Source organism: Dermacentor albipictus, chromosome 3 (assembly GCF_038994185.2).
Source record: "Dermacentor albipictus isolate Rhodes 1998 colony chromosome 3, USDA_Dalb.pri_finalv2, whole genome shotgun sequence".
Lineage (NCBI taxonomy): Eukaryota > Metazoa > Arthropoda > Arachnida > Ixodida > Ixodidae > Dermacentor > Dermacentor albipictus.
Genome location: NC_091823.1, coordinates 158,994,920 through 159,017,096, shown reverse-complemented (window position 1 = coordinate 159,017,096; position 22,177 = coordinate 158,994,920). Strand labels below are relative to the sequence as shown.

The 22,177-nt window shown below is 45.1% G+C and overlaps 1 protein-coding gene across 1 annotated transcript in view; it reads left to right on the top strand.

The window, feature by feature from the left end:
- Positions 1-205: 205 nt before the first annotated feature.
- The window catches only part of LOC135908684 (DDB1- and CUL4-associated factor 13), a 31,504-nt gene continuing 9,532 nt past the window's right edge, over positions 206-22,177 (top strand). The window contains exons 1-8 of the mRNA XM_065440535.1: positions 206-388; positions 1,651-1,850; positions 7,428-7,535; positions 8,240-8,329; positions 9,241-9,396; positions 11,775-11,935; positions 20,663-20,730; positions 21,885-21,981. Of these exons, the coding sequence (XP_065296607.1) occupies positions 319-388; positions 1,651-1,850; positions 7,428-7,535; positions 8,240-8,329; positions 9,241-9,396; positions 11,775-11,935; positions 20,663-20,730; positions 21,885-21,981 (950 nt within the window). The 5' untranslated portion in view covers positions 206-318. The remainder of the gene's footprint in view (positions 389-1,650; positions 1,851-7,427; positions 7,536-8,239; positions 8,330-9,240; positions 9,397-11,774; positions 11,936-20,662; positions 20,731-21,884; positions 21,982-22,177) is intronic.

Genomic DNA, 22,177 nt, shown 5'->3' with positions numbered 1-22,177 from the left:
AGCCCAAGTGTGAAGTACCGCGTGGAGTACATAGCTGAAACCGAAACTCATAAATAATGCTTAGAAAATACTGACGCTTCGGCATTGAAACTTTTAAAATGAGTAATAGCTTTGTTATTTTACTTTAATACATTGTAACATATATTCAATTAGTTAAAGCTTAAGCACTTGCGAGACATGCAATACTACGGGCTTGGCTAGTTTCAACTTTGTAGCCTTGTTTCTTTCAATATGGCTCCTCTGTGGCATGCTTGACTGAAGCCGTTCTCTGTGATGTGAAACGTTTTTCTTCGACTGTGGTGTGAAAACGCTAAAGACATGAAAGTGAAAGTGCTGTCGAGAAACCCAGATGACTACCTGAGAGAAACGAAGCATGACATTCATAAAGGTAGGCCTGTGATGCTGCGTCTTCGAACTGTATCGTGCACTGCTCCCTTTGCTGTGCGGCATGTTCCGATCATAGGCGAGAGTTACAGGCGGTGTCAATTTCTTAATGCTCCGCCAATTTTTTAAAAATTTTTATGAATAACTTTTATGAATAAAATCGCCTTAGTGTGTGCCGTCCCGGCTCCTGCACACTCATGCGGTATCTTGCTGTATGTATCGTCCTGGATGACGTCTCCTTTTCAGACTCAAGGCGGGTGAACTAAAATAAGAAACCACGATGATGAGGAAACTCTGTTTGAATATATCTCAAAAGATATTGGATCTGAATGAGATGGGGACCATATAGGTATCTTCCAGTACAAGTAAGCTGCGTGACCGTCCTTGCTGTTACTTGTTGTGATCAACAAACGTTTTACCGAGTGTATTCCTTCGCCAAATCAGTACTCCGCTTTGTCGTGTAGTAGTACATAGCACGTGCATTTGTCGAGCATTCGATCCACATAATGTCGAACTAAGAAGAATTCCCTGTTTATACTAGGAACGAATCAGTCAGCGCGCAGGAAAAGGAAAAAAAAAATAAGCTTGCGACACTGGCAGAAAGGATGGTGGACCCCAGGTGAAAACCCGCATGGTAATTTCCATTAAGAACACACAGGTTTAGCATTTTCCATTTAAGAGCTGACTGTTTTTGTTTATTTACCCTTCGTGAGCTTCCGCAACCAAAGGATTAGAATAGTCGCAGGATGACTAGACCAATGCCAACCTAATTTGATTTAAAGCTGTACACAACGTAGAGCAGAAGAAAGAAGTTATCAAGCATGTAGAGAATGTGCAATAAAAGATACCCTAAAACTACATAGTTTGCAGTCCTCTTCAATCCTTACAAAGTGCATAGAGCTTTCCAAATAAGTATCTTTTCAAAAAGTTCTGAGCAAAATGTTACGGCCAGCATGTTGTTGAAACGCGGAAACCATGCGTTGTCCTTGCTTTCTCGCTTTAAGTACGATGGGAAGAAAGAACAACGTACCATTTGCACAGTCGTCGCCATTTTTCCAATGTGTCAGCCACTGTATCTTGGGTAATTGTGTATTGTGACAAATCCAGCTTGACGCTTTTCAGAAGGGCCCCCCCCTTTTTTTTTTTTACTTAGAAGTGATGGTCATCTCGTGCATGTTACTTTAGGTTACTTGATTGTCTGTGCCTGCCAAAGCCGTGTGTTCTTGTGTAATGAACTTTGGTTTCGTGTGCCCTGCTCTCTCCCAGTGCAACGCAACTTTGACCCGAGCCTGCACCCGTTTGAGGTATGTCGCGAGTACACGCGGGCCCTGAATGCGGTCAAGCTGGACAAGATCTTCGCACGTCCCTTCCTGGGCAGCCTGGATGGCCACAGGGATGGCGTCCAGGTGCTGCAGAAGCATCCCAGGTTCCTCACCCAGCTGTTTTCTGGCGCCTGCGATGGCGAGGTGCGCATCTCTCTCACACCCAGCACTTCTGTAGCGGCCTGCTTTGTGAGCGTGGTGGGGACATGTCACCAACCTTGTTATTTTCATTTATTCATTCCATTATTCATATACTTATCCACCCAACAAGCATTATAGTAGGGTTAAGGCATTTTACATGGGAGAAATTGGCACTGAGGAAAAGAAAGTAATTGTAGTGACCGGAGCTGTGACCGAACCCACGGCCATAACATATGGCACTGAAGACGCAGTAGCCGCTCTGAGGGGCGTAGGCACTCTGACCGCACAGGTCACGTGCTCTGCTTTTTATTGTACATCGCGTGCCCCCTGGTGGTGTCAGTTACCACACTTCCTCCCCTCCTTGACACAACAGATGAACAGCATATAAGCAGTTACAGTTCAAAGAGAAAACCGAAACACCGGACAGCGTTCCCCAGTGCTCCGATGAAGCCGAGGTGTGGAAGGAGGCAGGGAGCAATTGGTGCGTGTTAATGTTATGGTGTCACTGGTCTCCAGTTGATAGGGCTCGCCAGGTAGTAGTGGTTGACCCTCCAAGCTTGTCGCTGCTTCTGCTAAACCACTGTCATTTGTACCTCCGGTCCCTGAGGATAAAGTAAAATGTGGTTCCGAGTGTGCGGTAAAAGGGCTGGAGCACCGACGGTTGTGCTGGTCTGGCATCGACTGTGGCCTTACATGGTCGAGATGCCGGGTCCATTGTTGCCCATCATCCAGTTGTAGCTCACCTGTGAATTGTGCTGCCTGGTGACTTCGGCGGGAATCCAGCCCGGACCTGGCCGAAAATTCCTGGTGAATACTCTGTCTCCTGGTTGTGCTGGCACTCTTGGTTTCGTTCTTTGATCATACTCCATCTTCTGAGTGAGTTGTTTCGGGAGGACTGTTTTCCTTAGGTCTGGCCACAGCAGATCCAATGAAGTCCTGAGCCTCCGTCCCATTAACAGCTCAGATGGGCAACACCCGGTGACCTCGTGGGGTGTCGACCTATATGATAACAGTATTCGGGAGATTTGTGCAAGAAGGTCCCTTGGGCCAACTTTCTGTTATTTTAATTTCATAGTTTGAACGGCTCTCTCCGCCGCACCATTAGGAGCAGGGTGATAGGGTGGCACTAGCATCCTCTTCAAACCGTACTTCTTCAAGAATGTCTCATACACTTCACCCGTGAATGCGTGTCCATTGTCCAATACCATCATGTGTGGGAGGCCCTGATTCACAAACATGACCCACGTGCATGCAATTGTACATTCCGCTGAGGGTGATGAAATGGGAAAGACTTCTATCATTTGGAGAATGTATCAATTGCAATAAAGAAATAGGAATTCTGGTAAAGTCCCGCATAGTCCACGTGGATTCTTGACCAGGCCCTGCCTGGGAATGGCCACAGCATCGTAGGCACTGGTCTCAATGGTCTGTGTTGTTGTTGGCAGGCGAAGCATTCTTGAACCGTGGTTACGATGTCGCTGTCTTACGACGGCCACCACACATGACTTCAGGCGATGGCTTTCATTTTTGTGACCCCAGGGTAGCTCTCGTGTAGGAACTTGAGGACTTCCCCTTGGAGGCTGGAGGGTACCACAAGACGGTTTCCTGAGAGCACACAGTTCTGATGCACACTCAACTTATTGAATCGGGACACGTATGGATCCCTCTCCTGATGTCAGGTCTCGAACATGACCAGACCGTAGATCCTGTAGCACTCTTGACAACACCGGATCTCTTACAGTGGCTTTTGCTACCACCTTTGACGAAAGGACACGGGGATAGACACCTTCAAGCATGAATACCTCCACAGGTGCCCCTGGAGAGCAATCAGTTTTTGGCAAGGGGAATCTACTCAACCTATCTGCATGGGCTATCAGGCCTCCATGCCTATAGCTCAAACTGTAGCTGTACCCTTCCAGCAGCAATGTCTAGCGAAGAAGCCTCTTCAAGCATGTTTCCGGAATAGGCTTTCCAGCACCTAATGGGCCCAACAAGGGTTTGTGGTCGGTAGCCGCTTCCAATTTCCATCCCCAGAGTTACTGCCTGAACTTTGTCACACAAAACACGGGACCAAGTGCCTCTTTATCCAATTGACTGTAATTCTCAGCGGCCGTGAGGCTTCTTGATGCAAAGGCTTTCGGTCGCTCTTCTCCAGTAGGCTCTCTCTTTGCCAGGACTGCCCCCAGGCCATGAGGGGAAGCATCAGTGATCTACACCATGGGTTTGGAGGGGTCATAGTGGGCCAAGACACGGGCGGATGCGAGCAGTTCCTTGGGAGGCTTTTCATGAATGCACATTGCCCAACTGCCGCCCAGCGCCAACTATTATTTTGAAATGACTGCCTGCAGTGTTCTCAAACAATGCTTTATTAGACTAAAGTGATTTGTTGTTTCGCTTTAGTTTCGTTTTAAATGAGCACTGAGATGTATTTTTGAGGTTGTAGAAACTGAGAAGCTACAACACGTGTTCCTTGTACACGAAAAGGTGACACTTTGCAGATATCAAGGTTGGGAAACACTTATACAATAATTTAATTTCACACTAAAATTGGTCTCGCAGTGCTGCACCTTGTGACATTGACAGTATTGTGATGTCATGACACAGAGCAAACTTTACTGTTATTGTGCAACGATATGGGTAGGTATGATATGTTGCTCATAAAAAAAAATTATGACGAACCAACCCCAGTTCTGCCATCTAAGAATGTGTTTAGCATGCTTTGGGAGGTGGTTATTTTTGACACAATGTTGGACAATGTGTTATGGGTGGCACTCCTCTTACCACCTTGCCCATACGTGGGAGCCAACTGCTAATGTCGAACACCACTTTCTCAAGGACCACTTCAGAACCCTGTGCAATGTTTATGTCATAGCACTAGCCTTGATGAGGGTATCATGTGAGAATTCTTCCGTTATCATGGTGCCTCCATGTGGTACCACTGGTAGCAGTACTGATACTATTGGTACTGGTACCGCCAGTACCTCTGTGCAGTTCTTACTGCTGTGTTACATTGCAGTATCTCCAGAATCAGCAGACAAGAACAGTAGACTCTCACAAGAAATTATGGTTAATCCCAGAGGAAAGCTTAACATTTTAAATAAACAAAAATCGTATATACGTTTCTTCTGGCTGTGCTCGTGTTTGGCAGCTACAGTGATCCCAGGAGTAGAGAGAGGCGGTGTATCTAGATTTCATGACAATGCAGCAACCTCATGGGTACTGAAGTTGGTTTGTAGAAGCAAGTCTTGGAGTATTACATTAGGACGCTCTGACGCTGCACAGTATTCTTTCGCTTGTTTAGTTGGATTTATACCTTCGTTTACAGGGGAAATAATGACAACTCGTAAATGTCATGTCAGTGCTCCTTTCATCTTTAATTACACTGACCTAAATTGTGCAAACTTAGGTCAGTGTAATTGTAAACAGTGTAAACACAAATGCAAGCTTAGCACCTTGCATTTGTGTTTGCTTCCAAACCAAAGATAATGGGACACTTCCTGCTTTCACCTTTTGGTGAACTGCAAGCTGAGCTGAGCTTTACGGGAAAACCGAGAACTCGGTGTCACAGGCAGACTACATAGAGGCGCATGCATGTGAGAGCATGGTTGTCTTTGAGGAGGCAAAAGTGGAACAAAAGGAACAAAGTTTGATGACAAAGAGTGCACTGAATACCTGCTCCTGTACCACTCAGCCTCATGCCTGCAAATGCTGCTGCCCCATGCTCCAAAATCTGACTGCCTAGGGCTGAGCATATCATAGTGCTCTTGGATCATTTTAGCGCAACATGTAACATGCGTTTCTGTAATGAGTCACGCTGCTATAAACTGGTGCTCTTTGAGCCTGCAGGTACAATTGGCTTCGTGGCTGTAATATTACCTGTTCTTTTGTTCAGTGGGTCGTCAAATGTCATTTCTTGTATTATTGGCGGCGAGGAGTTACGGAGTCGCCATCTATCGGAAGCGCCTCGCTGGCGTAGTATGAGGGATCACGTGGCGCGCTCCTCATAGGTTTTGCTGTCAGCGCTCACTGAAAACACTACGCGCGAGCTCTCCCGGACATTTCTGTAAGTACTTTCGAAACGAGAGAAGTTTCTTACTGTATAAATAATAATCTTGGGCAAACTGAAAGCACACAATCGTTTACAGACGCTATCTCTTTACCGAATACGTACAGTGAACGCCACTGTGCGCGGTCGCCGCGATGGAGTCTCCCGTCCCGGCTTCTTGCGTGAAAGGTAGGTAAACGCTGAGAGCAAACTATGTGAAATATGCTCTTATAGTGTTTGTATAACTAAATGGAGTGTAATAGAATGAAGCCTCAATGCAGCGATCGCGCATATTTGCAGCGACCGACTGCGCGTCTGTATGCTTGTCTGCGTACTGTTTCGCTTTCTCCGCGCGCCCGTTTTCGCACCGTGCCATGAGCTTCAGGCCACAGAATATGAGCATTTGACAGTATACAAGCAACCATTGTTGCGTGGGTGCTATCAGAGTTGTTAAAAAATAATTTCATTGTAGAGACTTCGACGGGGACTGTGATATGTGCCGTCGCGACGATCCAATCTTTCTTTTCCTCTTCTAAATTCTTGGACGTTTCAATATTATTTCTCGAGTTGCGTCGCACTGTATGTTTATTGGTGTTTTCAGCGTGGGATTTCTTGCTGCTTCTTTTATGTAATCCAGTGCACAGAATTCATAACACAAACATAACCATATGCCATGCTTCTTTTAATGTGCTTCTTGGCCATCCCTTTCCACTCCAGTGAACTTGCCAGTATCTATAGCATCGACAAGTTCATAGACCAAACCGTCATGACATTAGTCGGGCAGCGGACTCAGGCGAGCGTCTCAGTGCGCGTTTTCCGAACATGCAGACCCGGCGCCGTACCATAAATCTCCCGCGCGTCTGTGCTTGCTGCATACCCGAGTTGTAGCCGATGACTGTTTGCCGGTTATATGTTTCGCGAGCCAAGCTTCACGCAGCTTCTTCTCCTGCGGCTACGTGTGAACAAGGCTGACACCGACCTCCATTACGTGCGTCCGGCCCTGCGGCACCGAGCAGTAGCCTACCATGTTGCACGCCTTCAAAGGCAGTCACTACCTATTGTAATGCTTTCAAACGTTGTAAAGGAGGCACTCGAAGCGGGAAAATTTCGCCACTAAATGAGGACCGCAGCATACGAGGGAATTCAAACTCGTTTTCAGCTCCCTTCGGCGCGCCCGAAGCAGCCGACGCGGCCGCTATGTCCACGTGATCCCTCCTAGCACGTCACACCGACGGTGGCGCCAGCTTTTGCAGTGGTGGAGCTCGAGGCCAATATTTATGCAACATTATTATCAGTTGGAAATAGAAACTATTCTTCATTTGTTCTGTTTTTCTGTGAGCTAGAAGCACTACAGGCACAGAACTGGTCTGCTTCAGCTGGTGATGGTCAGAAAATGGAACAGTGAAATAGAGGCTGGAGTTTGCATGCCCTAAGCCACTACTGGAGGTATTCGGTGCGCATAAATGGCAAGTTATAGTAGCAGCTCTGTGCAGGAGCGCAGTGTTGCACTTGACCCTTGCCTTGTTTGGTGACAGGTGAAGGTGTGGAACCTGGCAGAGCGCAAGTGTGTTCGAACCCTTCAGGCACACCAGGGCATGGTGCGGGGAATCACATTTCCAAACGACGGCCAGCGCTTCATCACGGTAAGGTGGCACAATCTGCCACAGTTATGCCAAAAGCATGTTCTGCTCTGTACAAACATTTTGAAAGATTTTATATTTAGAAGGTAGCCTGAGTCAATAAATGGTACAGTGCAGCGAATAGTATACTGATAATGTACTATCGTGCTCAGTATGAGCTACAATGTGAAAGAACATGGCAAAGTGATTGCACGTTGTAGGTCATACTGACCGCATAGTACATATACTACCACTCTTATTTTCATTCGAGCACTTCCACTACATGATCCATATGGTTGAGGTTTGTAGAGTTGCTTGCGGTGTGATTTGGTAGCTACCTTGGAAGTTTTGTAGGCACCAACAAGGGATCTGAGATGTCATACTATCATGTTCCACTTTGTAATAAATAAACCAGTGAGGTGCTCATATTGTACATACTACACACGTTTGTTGTACAGCGTAAGCAAGTAGCCAGTTCATGTCTCTATACTTGTTTGCATTATTTCTTTCTTTTAGTATACCAATGAGCATCCATGTGCTGGATTCCTTGACCAGGTTTGCAGCCTTCAGAGCTTCTGATGGCATAAGTACTAAACTAAATTTCAGGCAATGGGCAAATGTAGGGAATAGTTTAGCGAAATCCTCTTATCATCAGTTTTTACAGTGAGAGTTACAATCTTGTAGCATTCTGAAGAGACCAGCATGGTGGTTATGTTCTCTTCACTTAGGTGGGGGACGACAAGAACATCAAGACATGGCGCACAGAGTCACCATCCTGGGGTGAGCCAGATGATCCAGTACACACCATCATCACACGAGTAAGTCACAGACTTGCTGCTTTCCAGGCTGAAAGAGAAAAATGCAGGCAAACAAATGGTACTGCTAGAAGGAAGATGAAAAGGTACAAGTGCACGAGCTTGGTATCTTCTCCGTGGGTGTTTAAAAAAGCTTAGCACTTGCAGCCACTTCTCCTTTTGGATCACTTCAAGCAGAGCTTTACCGTAAAAAATGTATGTAAAAGGAAATGGTGCAAACATGCCAACCACTGCCATGTTTGAATTTCACCTGTATACTTCCTCCCCTTTGCAACTCGGAGACAACCTGCCACGGCAGCTTAGTGTGTTGCCGAGTTCAATCCTGGCTGCAGCGGCCACATTTTGACAGGGGCGAAATGCAAGAACACCGGTTTACTTAGATTTAGGCACACATTAAAGAACGTCAGGCGATCAAAATTAATCTGAAGTTTCCTGCTATGGTGTGCCTCTTAATCAGATTGTGGTTCTGGCCCATGTAACACCCCAGAATTTAAATATAACTCAGACACCCACCTTTACTTTGCTTAAGCACTGCCTTTCAACGTGGGTGGTAGAAATCCACTTGGTTGTTTAGCGTCCATGACTGTGATGGATTAAAGCAGCTGTCACGTGACAGAAAGCTGTATCTGATATGACATGCAATGCTTCCGAAAGATCCTTGCTCTGACTGTCGCAATGTAAGGAAACCTGTTGTAAAGTTCTTGGACATGGTTTTCAGTACGACTAGTTGTTCTTCAGATTGCATCTTGAATTGTTCTTTGTCTTCTGCTTAACGCAGTCTTCCATTCTTATCTGCCATGAGAAACTACTAATTGAGCATGGCTGCTTATGTTGACAACAGAGTAAGGTGCGATTTGAGGGCCATTGACATGTGGTCACTTTCAAGCAAAATCAAAAGTGCCTTCTGTTGGCAGGGTGTGCTGACGGGCATCACTCATCACCGCCGAGATGCATTGTTTGCCACCTGCGGCGAGAACGTCCACCTGTGGGAGCACTCGCGCTCTGAGCCGCTCCGCACACTCAACTGGGGTGTCGACACTGTCTATGCCGTCCGCTTCAATCCAATTGAGGTGAGCTTGCACTGTCCTTTTGCATGGTGCTTTATCGTCAAATCTGTTAGATCAGTCCTTGGAGCAGCATTTCAATTAACCTGTTGTAGTCTAGCAGAACTGCAGTTCTAACACACAGTCTGTTAGACTCCTCAATTCCTCAGGGTATGTATTGTGTTAATAGAACTAAAGTTGGTCAATTATATAGGTGTGTCCACTTAGTAGCAATTATTAGACTGATACTAGTTTCAAAATATTCATCCCCAAACTCTGTCCCAAAGCACATTGATATTCCAGCCAGCTTTCCTGACTTAGCAAAGGCAAATATGAAATAATAATATAGTTAGAGCTCAATATAACGAAGTTGGTAAACTGGGCAAATTGCTTCGCTATATCAAAATTTCATTCCATTGAAATTCACCCTTTCATGCAAATAAGTACAGTTGCCAGTAAATCTTTCTTACAGGGAAGGGGCCACAAAATTTCCAAAATTATCGGGAAGTCAGAAAAAGCAAATTTGAATGAGAAAGAAAAAATTGTTGAATTTGACAGTCAGTGACGAAAGTTGCACCTTTATGCCGTGTTGACGATATCTTCACATCAGCGGTACAAAACAAAGCCAGCCGCGCCTTCACGTCCAGTGCACCCCCATGGCTGATAGTGTCACTCGCAGCAGGATAACGCTATCGTGAAAAGTGCCATCTGTGGCAAGTGAATTCTTTGTCTGCCTCTCACTCCTTTGCATCTCCAAAACTCAAGATTATACAAAGTCCAGTACTAAATACGCAGGAAGACAGTGCACATAATGCCACGCCATCTCAGCACACCCACTCTTTTGCACACGTTTACAGACATGTAAAGCCACGGCTGTGCTAGATAAGAGCCGCACGCCAACCTGCCCCCACTTCCTTCCTTCCCTTCCCTTGCGGGTGCTTGACCGCATTACCCTGAGCTCACTCCCCTTTCTCTTTGCTCGCCCAGGAAGGCTGTGCTCATCAAGCCACCATCCCTCTTGGCTCACCCTTGCTCGCTTTCACTCACATCTAAAGCATGCTCCACTTCAATCAGCATGACGCTGCTTCGCTTCAATGGTCGCTCTTCGTCAAGCGGCTTCACTGCGGTAACACGTTTAGCCTTGAATCAATATAGCCACACAATGTATTTCCCCCACCGAAATGAGCTATGTATGATACATGTACTGCAGCAGGACTCCTCTTTCGTGCTTCCCTAAGAACACACAGCGCCATCTAGCACCGCTGGTGCCGCCAAGGCTGCACATGGCCTTCGAAGTGCATGGCACACTGCTGCGTGTGAACAAGAAACTCATTATGCGCCAACTGTGCTCCTCTCTCGAGCTTCGTTGTGGACATGCTGGACCATCTTGAGGTGCTGCCGAATAGTTCACGCATGGCCTTTGAGATGAGAAGTATGGTGTGCCGGTGCTTGCGAACGCTGAGAACTGTTACCTCACCTGCCACACAATTGTTGGCATATACTTAGTGACCCAAGTTTGAAGAGAGGTTCATTGAAGAGCAGTACATGCCCAGTGCATTGGTGGTGCAGCCTGTTAAAGCATCTGGTTGCTGGCCTTGAGGAACCCTTGTGATGTGAGTTTGACTCCTCCAAGCATCAGAGAAATGTAAAGGATCTTTTTTGTCATTGTGCTGTGGCACGTTCCCAGAGGTGCATATTTAGTTACCAAAGTTGGCATCAACGACATTCATTTAAGAGCAGCATGCACCTACTAGCACATATCCAGTGCTCCAAGACAACATCAAAGGGTGTCATTAAATAGCAGTACCTACCCAGTCCCACATCTGTGGTGACCCATGTCGGTGTGAAAGAGGTTCGTTGAAGAGCGGTACATATGTACACATTCTCACATACTCAGTGACCCAACTTGGTCCAGTGGTTGGTTTTGAACTCTGTTCCTTCAGCAGAGCAGCCCGGTGCACTACCTAATTGACCATGGACTACCTAGGGACCCAGGTAGGCGGGGGTAGTCTATGGTTGATATGTGTGTGTGTGTGCGCATGTGTGTGTGTGTCATCTGAACAGTGGGTTCTATGCCACACCTGTATAGCTCTCTTCATCATGTTTGAATCACAGCTTTACATCCCAGTCACTCATAAAGGACCAAGTTTACCACGTATGCTGTTGTTAGTAATGTGCAGCTAAAAAAATGTCATGACCACGTCAACCAGTTCCTGTTAGAAAATTTTGGTTCTTGAAGCGCATGGTATGTATTCTTATGCTTTTGTTGCGTACCTAGTTCTTGAAATTTGGCTGATTTCATAACTTTGACTTGCTTCATATATAGCCTACTTATAGTCCCTAAGCTTGATGCTGGCATCTGCAGTTTCAGTAGAGGCGTCCTGTGTTGCCTTCTTTTCATACAGGTGAATGTGATGGCAAGTGCATCGAGTGACCGAAGCATTGTGCTGTACGACACGCGGGAGTCCCAGCCACTGCGACGTGTTTTTCTTGAGATGCGCTCCAATGTTGTTTGCTGGAACCCCATGGAGGCCTTCATTTTCACCTGTGCCAATGAGGACTACAAGTGAGTATGGGCATTGTTGGTGAGAAAGAAATGTATACCTACGCTTGTGATGGGTGGTTACTTGGTCTTGGCCTTTGAGGGACAATAACGAGGTTGTCTGGCTAATGTCAATGTACAGAAGACTGCTGTTAATTAGTTTTCCGGTTATTTCGATCTCAAAATAGGCTTTTGCCAAATAATTCTAACTTGACTCTTCAGCTTCATCGCAATACAGTCGTGTTGTGTGATGAAGCATACACAAATTCTTGCAGTGAAGCATACCAAGAATGAAAAGGCGCCACTGTCACGGAACATAGTACGCATTTCTTAATTATACAGGTGCGCACGCGCAATCTCCAGTCACAATATGAGCACCTAGACACCTAATAGGCGTACTAGCAGCCATTCAGAGCTGTTTCTGATGTTGCTGTGGCGACCTTGTCCCGCGAGAGGCAGTTATGAGACAGTTAATATGAGACAGCTAACCGGGCCTACAACGCATTCCTTAATTATACGCGCACACGGTGCACCGAGAAGCAGAGAAAAACCATATGTGTTTCGGGAAATTTAGCATAAAGGAAGGCAGTAAAATGAAAAAAAATGAAGAAAGTCGAGGCGTCGTTTAAAGCAGTGTGTTTGAACGGAACAAAAACGAAAAGAAAAAAGATATTTTTGACAGGGACGAGAATGTAACCGAAACATTATCATTTTATTTCGGAGGGCAACCGAAATATTTTTAATCGGTTTTCGGTTCAAGGGGGAAGCCGGCAATCGGAAACAACCGACATCAGGCAATGCCAGGATTAGCGCATATCTCAAGGGTCCATCAGTGCATATCTCGGGCAGAGATCTTGCGAGCGATAGCCTGTTGAGCGCTGCACTAATCAAGCCTACCGCTTGGTGCACTAGCAGATAGGCATTGCAGCAAAACCCAGGGCTCGCGCACTGAAGAGCTTATTGTTTCATTTTTGCGGGTACAACGCTTCGTTACAGAAGTTTTATCATTCGTTTAAGTTCGTTTTATCTGAACAGTGATCTCGAATTTCGGCGAGCACACTCAATGACGTGCTGCTTTGAGATCATGCTCAGTACCTTGAGCCAAGGCACTGAGCATGATCTCAGAAGTCAAAATTCATTTATTGAGAAAAATAAATGCTGTTTTTATCATTACTTTGCTTCGAAAATTTTTGCATACGAAGCGAAACCGTTATGAACCATTACAAATCGTTTTTTTTTTATTCTGGAGTAGAACTGGAAGAGAACTAAACCATAACGAAAACCATTTCATTCTAACATCCTTGTTTAAAGCCAACAAATGAGTTGGGGTTTATTTAAAGCTCTGCAGGCCTATCAGTAAACTTATTAGGTGTCTCGGTGTTCGTATTGCGACCGGAGGTGGCGCATGCGAGTGTGTAAATAAGGAACACTTTCTATGCTCCCTAACAGTGGCACCTTTCCTTCATTGGTATGCTTCACTGCATAGCATGACTGTATTGCAGTCGCGATAACTTAAGAGGCAATACTGTCAAATGAATCGATTACGTGTTGTGGCGTTCTTTCTGGCTTTTGTTTAGTTCGACCCGCTGGATAGTTCAACTAGTTTCGTCGATTCCATCAGGATCTAATTAACGGAAGTAGTGTGTATTACTGTAACTGAGAGTTGAGGCCCGAATACAGTTGAACCTACTTATGCAATGCCAATTTTAACAATACACTCAAACCTCTATATATGAAGTCTGTAGTAAAATAGGCAGTTCGCTTCGTTATATTGAAATTTTGTTACATTAGATTCGACCTTTTATGCAAATAAGTACAGGCACTGATAGATTATTCATACATGGAAGGGACCACAAAATTTTCTGAATTACCTTGCTATTGGAAAAAGCAAATTGGAATCTGAAAAATAAATATCTTCTTTTTTAATTTTAGGGCCAGTGACAAAAGATACTGTTACATAACGCGTTGACAATATCTTCACATGGCAATACAAAGCAAAGCCAGTGACACTTTCACATCCACTCTGCCCTCGTGACTGATAGTGTCGTCCGCAGTGGGACGACGCCATCATGAAAAGTGCCAGCAGCAGGGATCAAACACTTTGTCTGCTTCTCATTTCAACGCATCTCTGAAACTGAAGTTTACGCAACCTCCATCAGTAAATGCACAGGAAGACAGTGCATGGTTCCACGCCATGTCAGCTCACCCAGTCTTTGCACATGCAGCAGATAATCTCTAAAACAGGCTGTGTAGAGTGCATATGTCTTGAGCTGTGCTGAAAGCCATGCGCAGCCATGGCCACACTAAAAAATTTGTGCAGAAAACTCCACTGGAGTTGTATAAGTATGCCTAAGCATTGTGCCACTGGCTCACCTCCATGTGTACGATGCAACATAGGTTGTTTACCGCGATTGACGAAGCAGTGGAAGGTTCATTAAATGTATGCTTTGTTGGCCTTGTAATCTGCTTTGGCTCTTGATCTGACCAATATAAACCTTTAGAAACCCTTATCGGTCATTATCAATCCTATTGGATTCAATCCAGCTTTTATTGCTCCACCAGGGCAGTGGTTATACCATCACGATCACTAAGCATCCGATACAAGATTTCTCACTTGACAACATTGACCGGTTCAGAGCTTGTTGCCCTCCGAGGTGCCGTAACAACCGACCGGCTAATCGGTGGGCAATATTCTGTGATTCGAAGGCGTCCTTACAATGTCTTCTGTCATCTCTTCGTCACGGGTCCTGTGAACTTGTGTCGGAGATACGAGAAATGCACCATCACATGATCGCAAAAGGGCATAACGTCGTGTTTCAGTGGCTGCCTGGCCGTTGCGGTACCTCCGGCAACGACCTCGCTGACGAAGCTGCTAGGAAAGCACACAAAGGAGCAACCCTTGTTTCTATACCTTTATCGCGGACTGACACAGCCCAACACTTAGGCAAGCTAGTGCACCGTATGACATTGGAGAAGTGGCACACACCTGATTTCACTCAACATCAATTGCATTCCCTCGATCCATCTATGCAACTGCGGCTGTTACCAGGGCTTCCGTGTAATGAGGAAACAATGCTGTGCCGCTTACGCTTGGGCGTCGCATTCATGAATGCATATACGTTTTTGATTGGAATGGCCGATAGCACCGAGTGCAATGCCTGCGGTGTCGAGGAAACTATAGAACATCTACTGTGCTACTGCCAATCTTTTGAAAATGAAAGACAAGATCTCTGCACAGCTCTCAGCCAGTTAGATAGAAAGCTGTTCACCTTGAACAAGATCTAAGGACCATGGCCTCGCATATTGCAGGTACAAAAGGCCACAATAGCGCTGCTGTGATATTTGAAAGCTACAGGATTGAGTCAGCATCTGTGATCCGGACTGAGTGACTGAACGATATCCCCAGTGGACTTTCTCTTCTTCTTTTAATCTTTCCGTCCCCTTTTCCCTTTCCCCAGTGTAGGGTAGCCAACCGGGCTCAGTCCTGGTTAACCTCCCTACCTTTCATTTATCATTTGCTCTTGCTCTTATTGACTCTTATCAACCTTATTGGACTCAATTTGACCCTTATCAGTCATTATCAACCTTATCAGAATTGCTCCAACCCTTTAAACCCTAACCTGTCCTTATCAACTTTATTGGACTTGATCCAACCCTTATCAACCTTATCAGAATTACTCCGACCATTATAAGTCCTTATTGCTCTTTAGCACTTTATCCATCTGTGTCGAACCATTAGCAACTGTGATCAGACACATATAACCCATCATCGCTTCTTATCATAGTTATCATCTGATTAACTGCTTATCTTTCTGTGTTGTGTGACAACACAGAAAACGCTTTACCATACATTCATATGGTTAAGATATATTAATCTTCTGCAAGCGTGGGTGTTTAGCGCAGTGGGTGAGACACTCAGCCTCTGAGCATAGGGTCATAGGTTCGAAACTCACCACCACCATCGTTTTTCTTCAAATTTTTTCCTTTCAAATTTACTAAGGCGAAAGGCTTAGATGGCTCATGGGTCGAAAAATCCATTGCCCAGCGTTATGGCACCAAAGTTCAAGCTGCAAGTTGGCTCCAAGATATAGGCCAAACAGCCATATCTCCAAGTTGGACCCCAATTGACATCGTAAAGGTTGAACGTAGAACCAACAACCTTCGGTTTTAATTAAGGAGAAGTTAATTAAGGCACTTAAACTCGCAACCTTTGGTAGGAGAAAGTCAGTAATAGGAAGTAACAACGCATTCAAATAAAAGTGTGAAGTAATTTAATGAATGTCTCGTGAGCGTGCAGGCTTTTGCCTTCATCTTCTTTAGTGCATGCTAAAGTGACTGTCAACGTTTCTATTTTCTTTATGGAGCGTGTCACATTACATGTTATGGACGGACCAATGGACAGATTTCCTGGGCATGTCACCTAAGGATGCTTACGCATTAAACAGAGACGTGTGCCAACTTGCCCCCCACTCCCGTGCCTGTGTACCTTTTATCACGTTACTGCAAGCCCGCTCCCCTCTCCCATTTTCCTTCGCTCGCACAGGAAGACAGCGCTCATCAAGCCACCATCGTTCTTTTGCTCATCCTCGCACACTTTCACTCCTACCCAAAGCGTACAGCATGTGGGGCACGATAGGATCTTAGCGCACTTAAACTTTATACGAAACAAGGCGCTGCTCTGCTTTGATGGTCACTTTTGGTCGCGTGACACGTGAGGTGCGCTTCCAAGCAGTTGAGTGTAATTTAACAATTTGACCATTTGCATCCATGAAAGGACCCATTTATCTAGGTATTCTAGGTATTCCTTTACAATGTCAGTGAAATTTCATTATTTTTAAATCGGGTATAAACACACTTATCTTGAGGTTCTAAATACATTGTGTTCTATGTACAAATTAACGAAGGTCAGATATTTTATTATAACCACAATGCCGTTAGATTGAAGTTCGTTATATCAAGGTTTAACTGTATATTGAATATGACACTGAGCAGCCAATGCACCGTTGATGTGTCCGCTTTCTGGGGTGACCATAAAAACAATGCAACGCATGATGAGGCATGAAGATGTACGTCGGGTTGTGCCACGTTTTAGATAGCATTATGGGTCCTGTGTTGCAGAAAATCTGGTGTTGGTGTCTGCATTGGCGAAGTTGTCCATCAGCAAAAATTTCCGTACATATTTAGGCATCTCCTTATGCCACGCCTTGCTATATGACATACGGTATATGTGGGTTATACTATTGCCACACCATTCTATCACTCAAATTTCTCGTACCTTGTGGGGATGCGCGACTCTCGCGCGTCCCCTGATGTTTTTCCCGCATAGCACGTCTCCTGTACTCCCGCTTCGCCGCGTGGCCTGCGTGACGCCCGCGCGGTCGATGTGGTTGAAGCGCAGTAGGAGAGATGGTGCGAGTGTAGCGCTGCTAACGCCGCGAGGTTACTTGGGCGCCGAAAGGAAGGCGCTTGCTCTCTTGGGGGTTCGGGAAGCAAGCGGGACGGACGTGCCGCGCGCTGACCGATGCTTCGGCGAGACCGTCTCGCGTGGCCGCCTTCGAACGCGCCACGATTCGCGTGACTATACACGCGAACCACCAGGCGTTGGGATCCAACATGGGGCGAACATATTCGCTCCGTTCCGGTCGCGGTGAGTCAGACTTCTAGATTTGTCGCACGCCCATCGGCATGTTTTGAAGATAGCAACTCGGCTAGCAGGCATTGATCTATGAAAGGTGCAATAAATGGCCTTGTGATTGTTTGCACTACTGTGTGTTGTCGTTCCTTTGTACCAAGAGTACGGAGGAGAATCCCACATCAGACCCCACAACCTTGTCTTACATTCTTGACAGAGTTATTCCTTGGAATTTTGAGAATGACAGCCCACAAGCAAATGTCGTGAAACAAAACAACGACAGAGCATGCCTTTTATATTAAATCTTCCCAGACTTATATATTAGAAGCGCAAAACAATAACAGAAACCTTCAAATGATGTAATTTATTTTTTGGTGCAGCTGTGCACTGCCTCCATGATCGGCCCACACAAGAGGCTGCGTTTCTACCAGAATGGTTTCTACTGAATGGTTTAACATGCAATGCATAATTCAAGCTCGAAAATTAGGTGTTGTGGCTGCTTTACTAAGATAGTATGAGCACTCTGTAGCCTTCCAGCATATGCATTGTCAGATATATGAATGCATGCATGCACATGCTGTTGATATTGTGGTCATGAAGCTTTTGCCTCATTTCAGATAAACATCTATGTGTACTTGTCACGTATCTCTCCACACTATCAAGTCGACTTGTTCGCTTAACACTGTTTGCCTAATTGCTAATTAGCCTAATGCAATTCCTGCTTCCTTGCATAAAGAACTTCAGCCTGTATTGGTGATCAGTGTGCTGCGCGTGATCCTGCGCCATGACTGCATGCAGTGGTCGTGACTGGTTGTGATCATGTACCCGTGCTCCGTTTCCCTCTTTATTTCCTTCTTGTCTTTCTACCTCTTCCTCCAGCCCCAATGTAGGGTAGCAAGCCAAATTTTCGGTTCTGGTTAACCTCCCCGCTTTTCTCATTTCTTTTGTGCCCTCTTGCTTGTCACACAGCATTGTTCAGCCATGCAGGCTTGTTATCCGTACTGAGAAATCTGCAAAACTGTGTATCCTTTCTACCTGAACCACTGCAGTAGCTCAGTGGCTATGGCGTTGCACAGCTGAGCTTGAGGTCACTGGTTCAGTACCGGCCATGGCGGCCACATTTCAATGGTGGCAAAATGCAAAAAAATGATTGTGTGCTTAGATTTAGGTTGCGCTTTAAAAAAAAAAAAAACCTAGGTGGTCAGCAATAAACCAGAGTTCCCCACAACGGCACACCTTGTAATCTGATCATGGTTTTGGCACATGAGAGCCCAGAATTTAATTTGTTTTTTTTTTTTAATCCTTGCATTCGTCACAAACATTCACTTTATTACCGCACTCCGTGTCTCTTCCCCCCACGCTGTCCATGTGCTGTCCATCCAGGCAAACCACACCACAAACACTGCTTGCCACCCGCGTCTTCCTTCCTCTCTCTCCTCCGCATTCGCACCACCTGGTCCTTCCCCAGCCAAGTACAGTCAACCGTGCGCGCTGCCTCCGAGAAATGCGCTTTGCCTAGCCTAACCTGGAGCTCTTAGTCTGCTTACCACTACTCTCTGTTCACAGTGAGTTTGACTGTGTTTAGGATTAGAGAATGCGTGTCACAGGAATCTCAACTGTTGCCAGGTTTTGTGGTAGCATGCTGTTAGTTACACCTCCTGGTGTCTTGCAGTAGTCTGACTGGGTAACCCTGTTTGTGGAGCAGTTCGTTCTATTTACTCAGCTTTTACTTTCCTGAGGGCACAGTCACTTACCAATGTTTCAGACATAAAGGGGACCATGAAAACGCTTCGCTGACTGGGCAGCTAAAAAAAAAATTCAAGGAAATACAATTTCATTGCCTTTTACAATGTCAGCTGCACAATGAGCCAATTCAGTATATTATTAAAGGGACACTAACAAGACAAACACAGAAATGCCAGTGTCAGTACGTCAGGGTGGTGTCACATATTGCAAATTATTTTTTAATATTTGAGCCATTGTGGCTCTCTGAAAATACAATGTAGTTCATCTTTGCCAATGATTGATTAACTTGGCCCAAGCAGGTGCAGTCAAAATTCATAACGTCACAATGAGTCGCTGTGGTTTCTCGATGGCGGTGCCACAACCAGGTTACGTTTTTGGATTAGATTTTGGATTGGATCCTTTTCTGGCTTATGAAGCATCCTCTCTTGGTAACAGTAGCTCTTTTGATGTTGTGCTAGCACCGGCCAACTTATTTTTTTCTCTTTAAGCTCAGCAATGCATCTACACTTTTTGCAATCAGTGCGCCACATTTGTGAGCTCATTCCAGGCAAGGGGGTAGGTGAGTTATTTTGCGAGTTATTTATTAGTAGTGAGTGTATTTTGAAACCTATCGATACCATTGCAAGGGAACCTGGTCGTGCTAGTGGAGCCCTTCACCTCAAACGCTGCTGGAGCAGCATTGATGAGTTACCATTTAGGTTGATCTTCGTGACTTGGTCATTGAATAGGCAAATAAGAGGGTTGTTAATCTAAGCTAGATTGTCGGATAACAAATTCCAGAATTTCAAATATGGCTGATTCTTACCTTGACAGAATGCCTGGTAAGCCAGAAAGACTGATGGTGATGCAGCCTTGGACTTCCTGCTCCCACTTCTCATGACATCACAAATTTCGGTAGTCTCTGGCTTAGGGCAGTTCACCTTTAATTAAAGTGATAATGTTGCATTTGAAAATAAATAACGGCAACCTTTCCAAACCTTGTCCTCATGAAACATACCCAAATACGCATGAGAACGCTGTGAAACTGAAGGCACAGCTTGTGTAATCAAAACAGCACATAGGGAGGGGATGTAGCACTACTAAGAAGGACTTCCCTGTCCCTGTAATATCCCACTGACTCGGTACAAACAAGATTCTGTGATTGCCTGCACCAGTTGCTGAGGTCACAGCATATGATGCTAATCCTGCAGTCTCAGCTGTCTGTGGTACAACTGCACTGTGATTCACAACTATGCAGGAGCCAGCATGTTTTTAAAAGAGTTGACATTAACCATGAATGCTGATATGCATTTTATGGTAATGCCTTAATCCAGAATCAATGGATTATTTTTTAAAGCAAATGTACTGAGCTGCAATATTTTCTTGCCTTCTAGCTTGTATACGTTTGACATGCGAAAGCTCAAGTCGGCCATCAATGTGCACATGGACCACGTCTCTGCTGGTAAGTGAAGATCATCAATTATGTGTAGATGTGTGCAAATATTTGAAACATTCAAATAATGAATCGAGTCCTACTCGATTCAGTCTTTGAGTCAAATAGTCATTTCTAAATGCGAATATGTTTAGAATACCTTCCTAATATTTAAAAATATGAACTGCGCCCAAATAAACATAAAATTGGAGCAGAAGTATGGTGTTACCCCTGCGGCATAGTACACACATAAAGCCTGAGAACTTTCATAGTAAAGCAGGCTACATTGCTTAGGTAGCCACACTTTACAGGCCATAGAGTGGTAAATATTCACCCCCATGGCATAGTACAGACATAAAGCATGAGAACTTTCATAGTAAAGCAGGCTACATTGCTTAGGTAGCCATACTTTACAGGCCATAGAGTGGTAAATTTTCACCTCCACGGCATAGTACAGACATAAAGCATGAGAACTTTCATAGTAAAGCAGGCTACATTGCTTAGATAGCCATACTTTACAGGCCATAGAGTGGTAAATTTTCACCCCCACGGCATAGTACAGACATAGAGCACGAGAACTTTCGTAGTAAAGCAGGCTACATTGCTTAGGTAGCCATACTTTACAGGCCATAGAGTGGTTAATTTTCACCCCCGCGGCATAGTACAGACGTAAAGCATGAGAACTTTCATAGTAAAGCAGGCTACATTGCTTAGGTAGCCATACTTTACAGGCCACAGAGTAGTACATTTTCACCCCCGTGGCATAGTACAGACATAAAGCATGAGAACTTTCATAGTTAAGCAGGCTACATTGCTCAAGTAGCCATACCATAGAGTAGTAAATTTTCACCTCCACGGCATAGTACAGACATAAAGCATGAGAACTGTCATAGTAAAGCAGGCTACATTGCTTAGGTAGCCACACTTTACAGGCCATAGAGTGGTAAATTTTGACCTCCATGGCATAGTACAGACATAAATCATGAGAACTTTCATAGTAAAGCAGGCTATGAAATGCTGTGTGCTAATATATATTGAGGCAACTGCAAAAGTCTGCAGTTGCACGCATCGGAAATTTATTGATGCTCATCTGAGCAAGTATAATACAAACTCGAGTGGGACTCTAATAAATTCCTGTGGTAGGATAGCTGCCTGATTGTTCTATTGTCTCGGCCTCGTTGCAGTGATGGATGTCGATTATTCTCCAACTGGGAAGGAGTTTGTGTCTGGCAGTTATGACAAGACAGTGCGCATCTTCACAACAGACCATGGGCGCAGCAGGTATGACAAGCTGATGGCACATCTTGGATCAATCAAGAAAGCTTCGCATTTGAAGCGAAATTCATTCTCCAAAGCTTTCTTTCTGAGAGACCTGTATGGCTTTTCTCTCTCTCTCCCCTTTCTTTCTTTCTTCCTCTTTTATTTAAAGCTTTGTGCTTCTGTTAAGAGCATGAGAGCACTTCTAATTCACAAAACT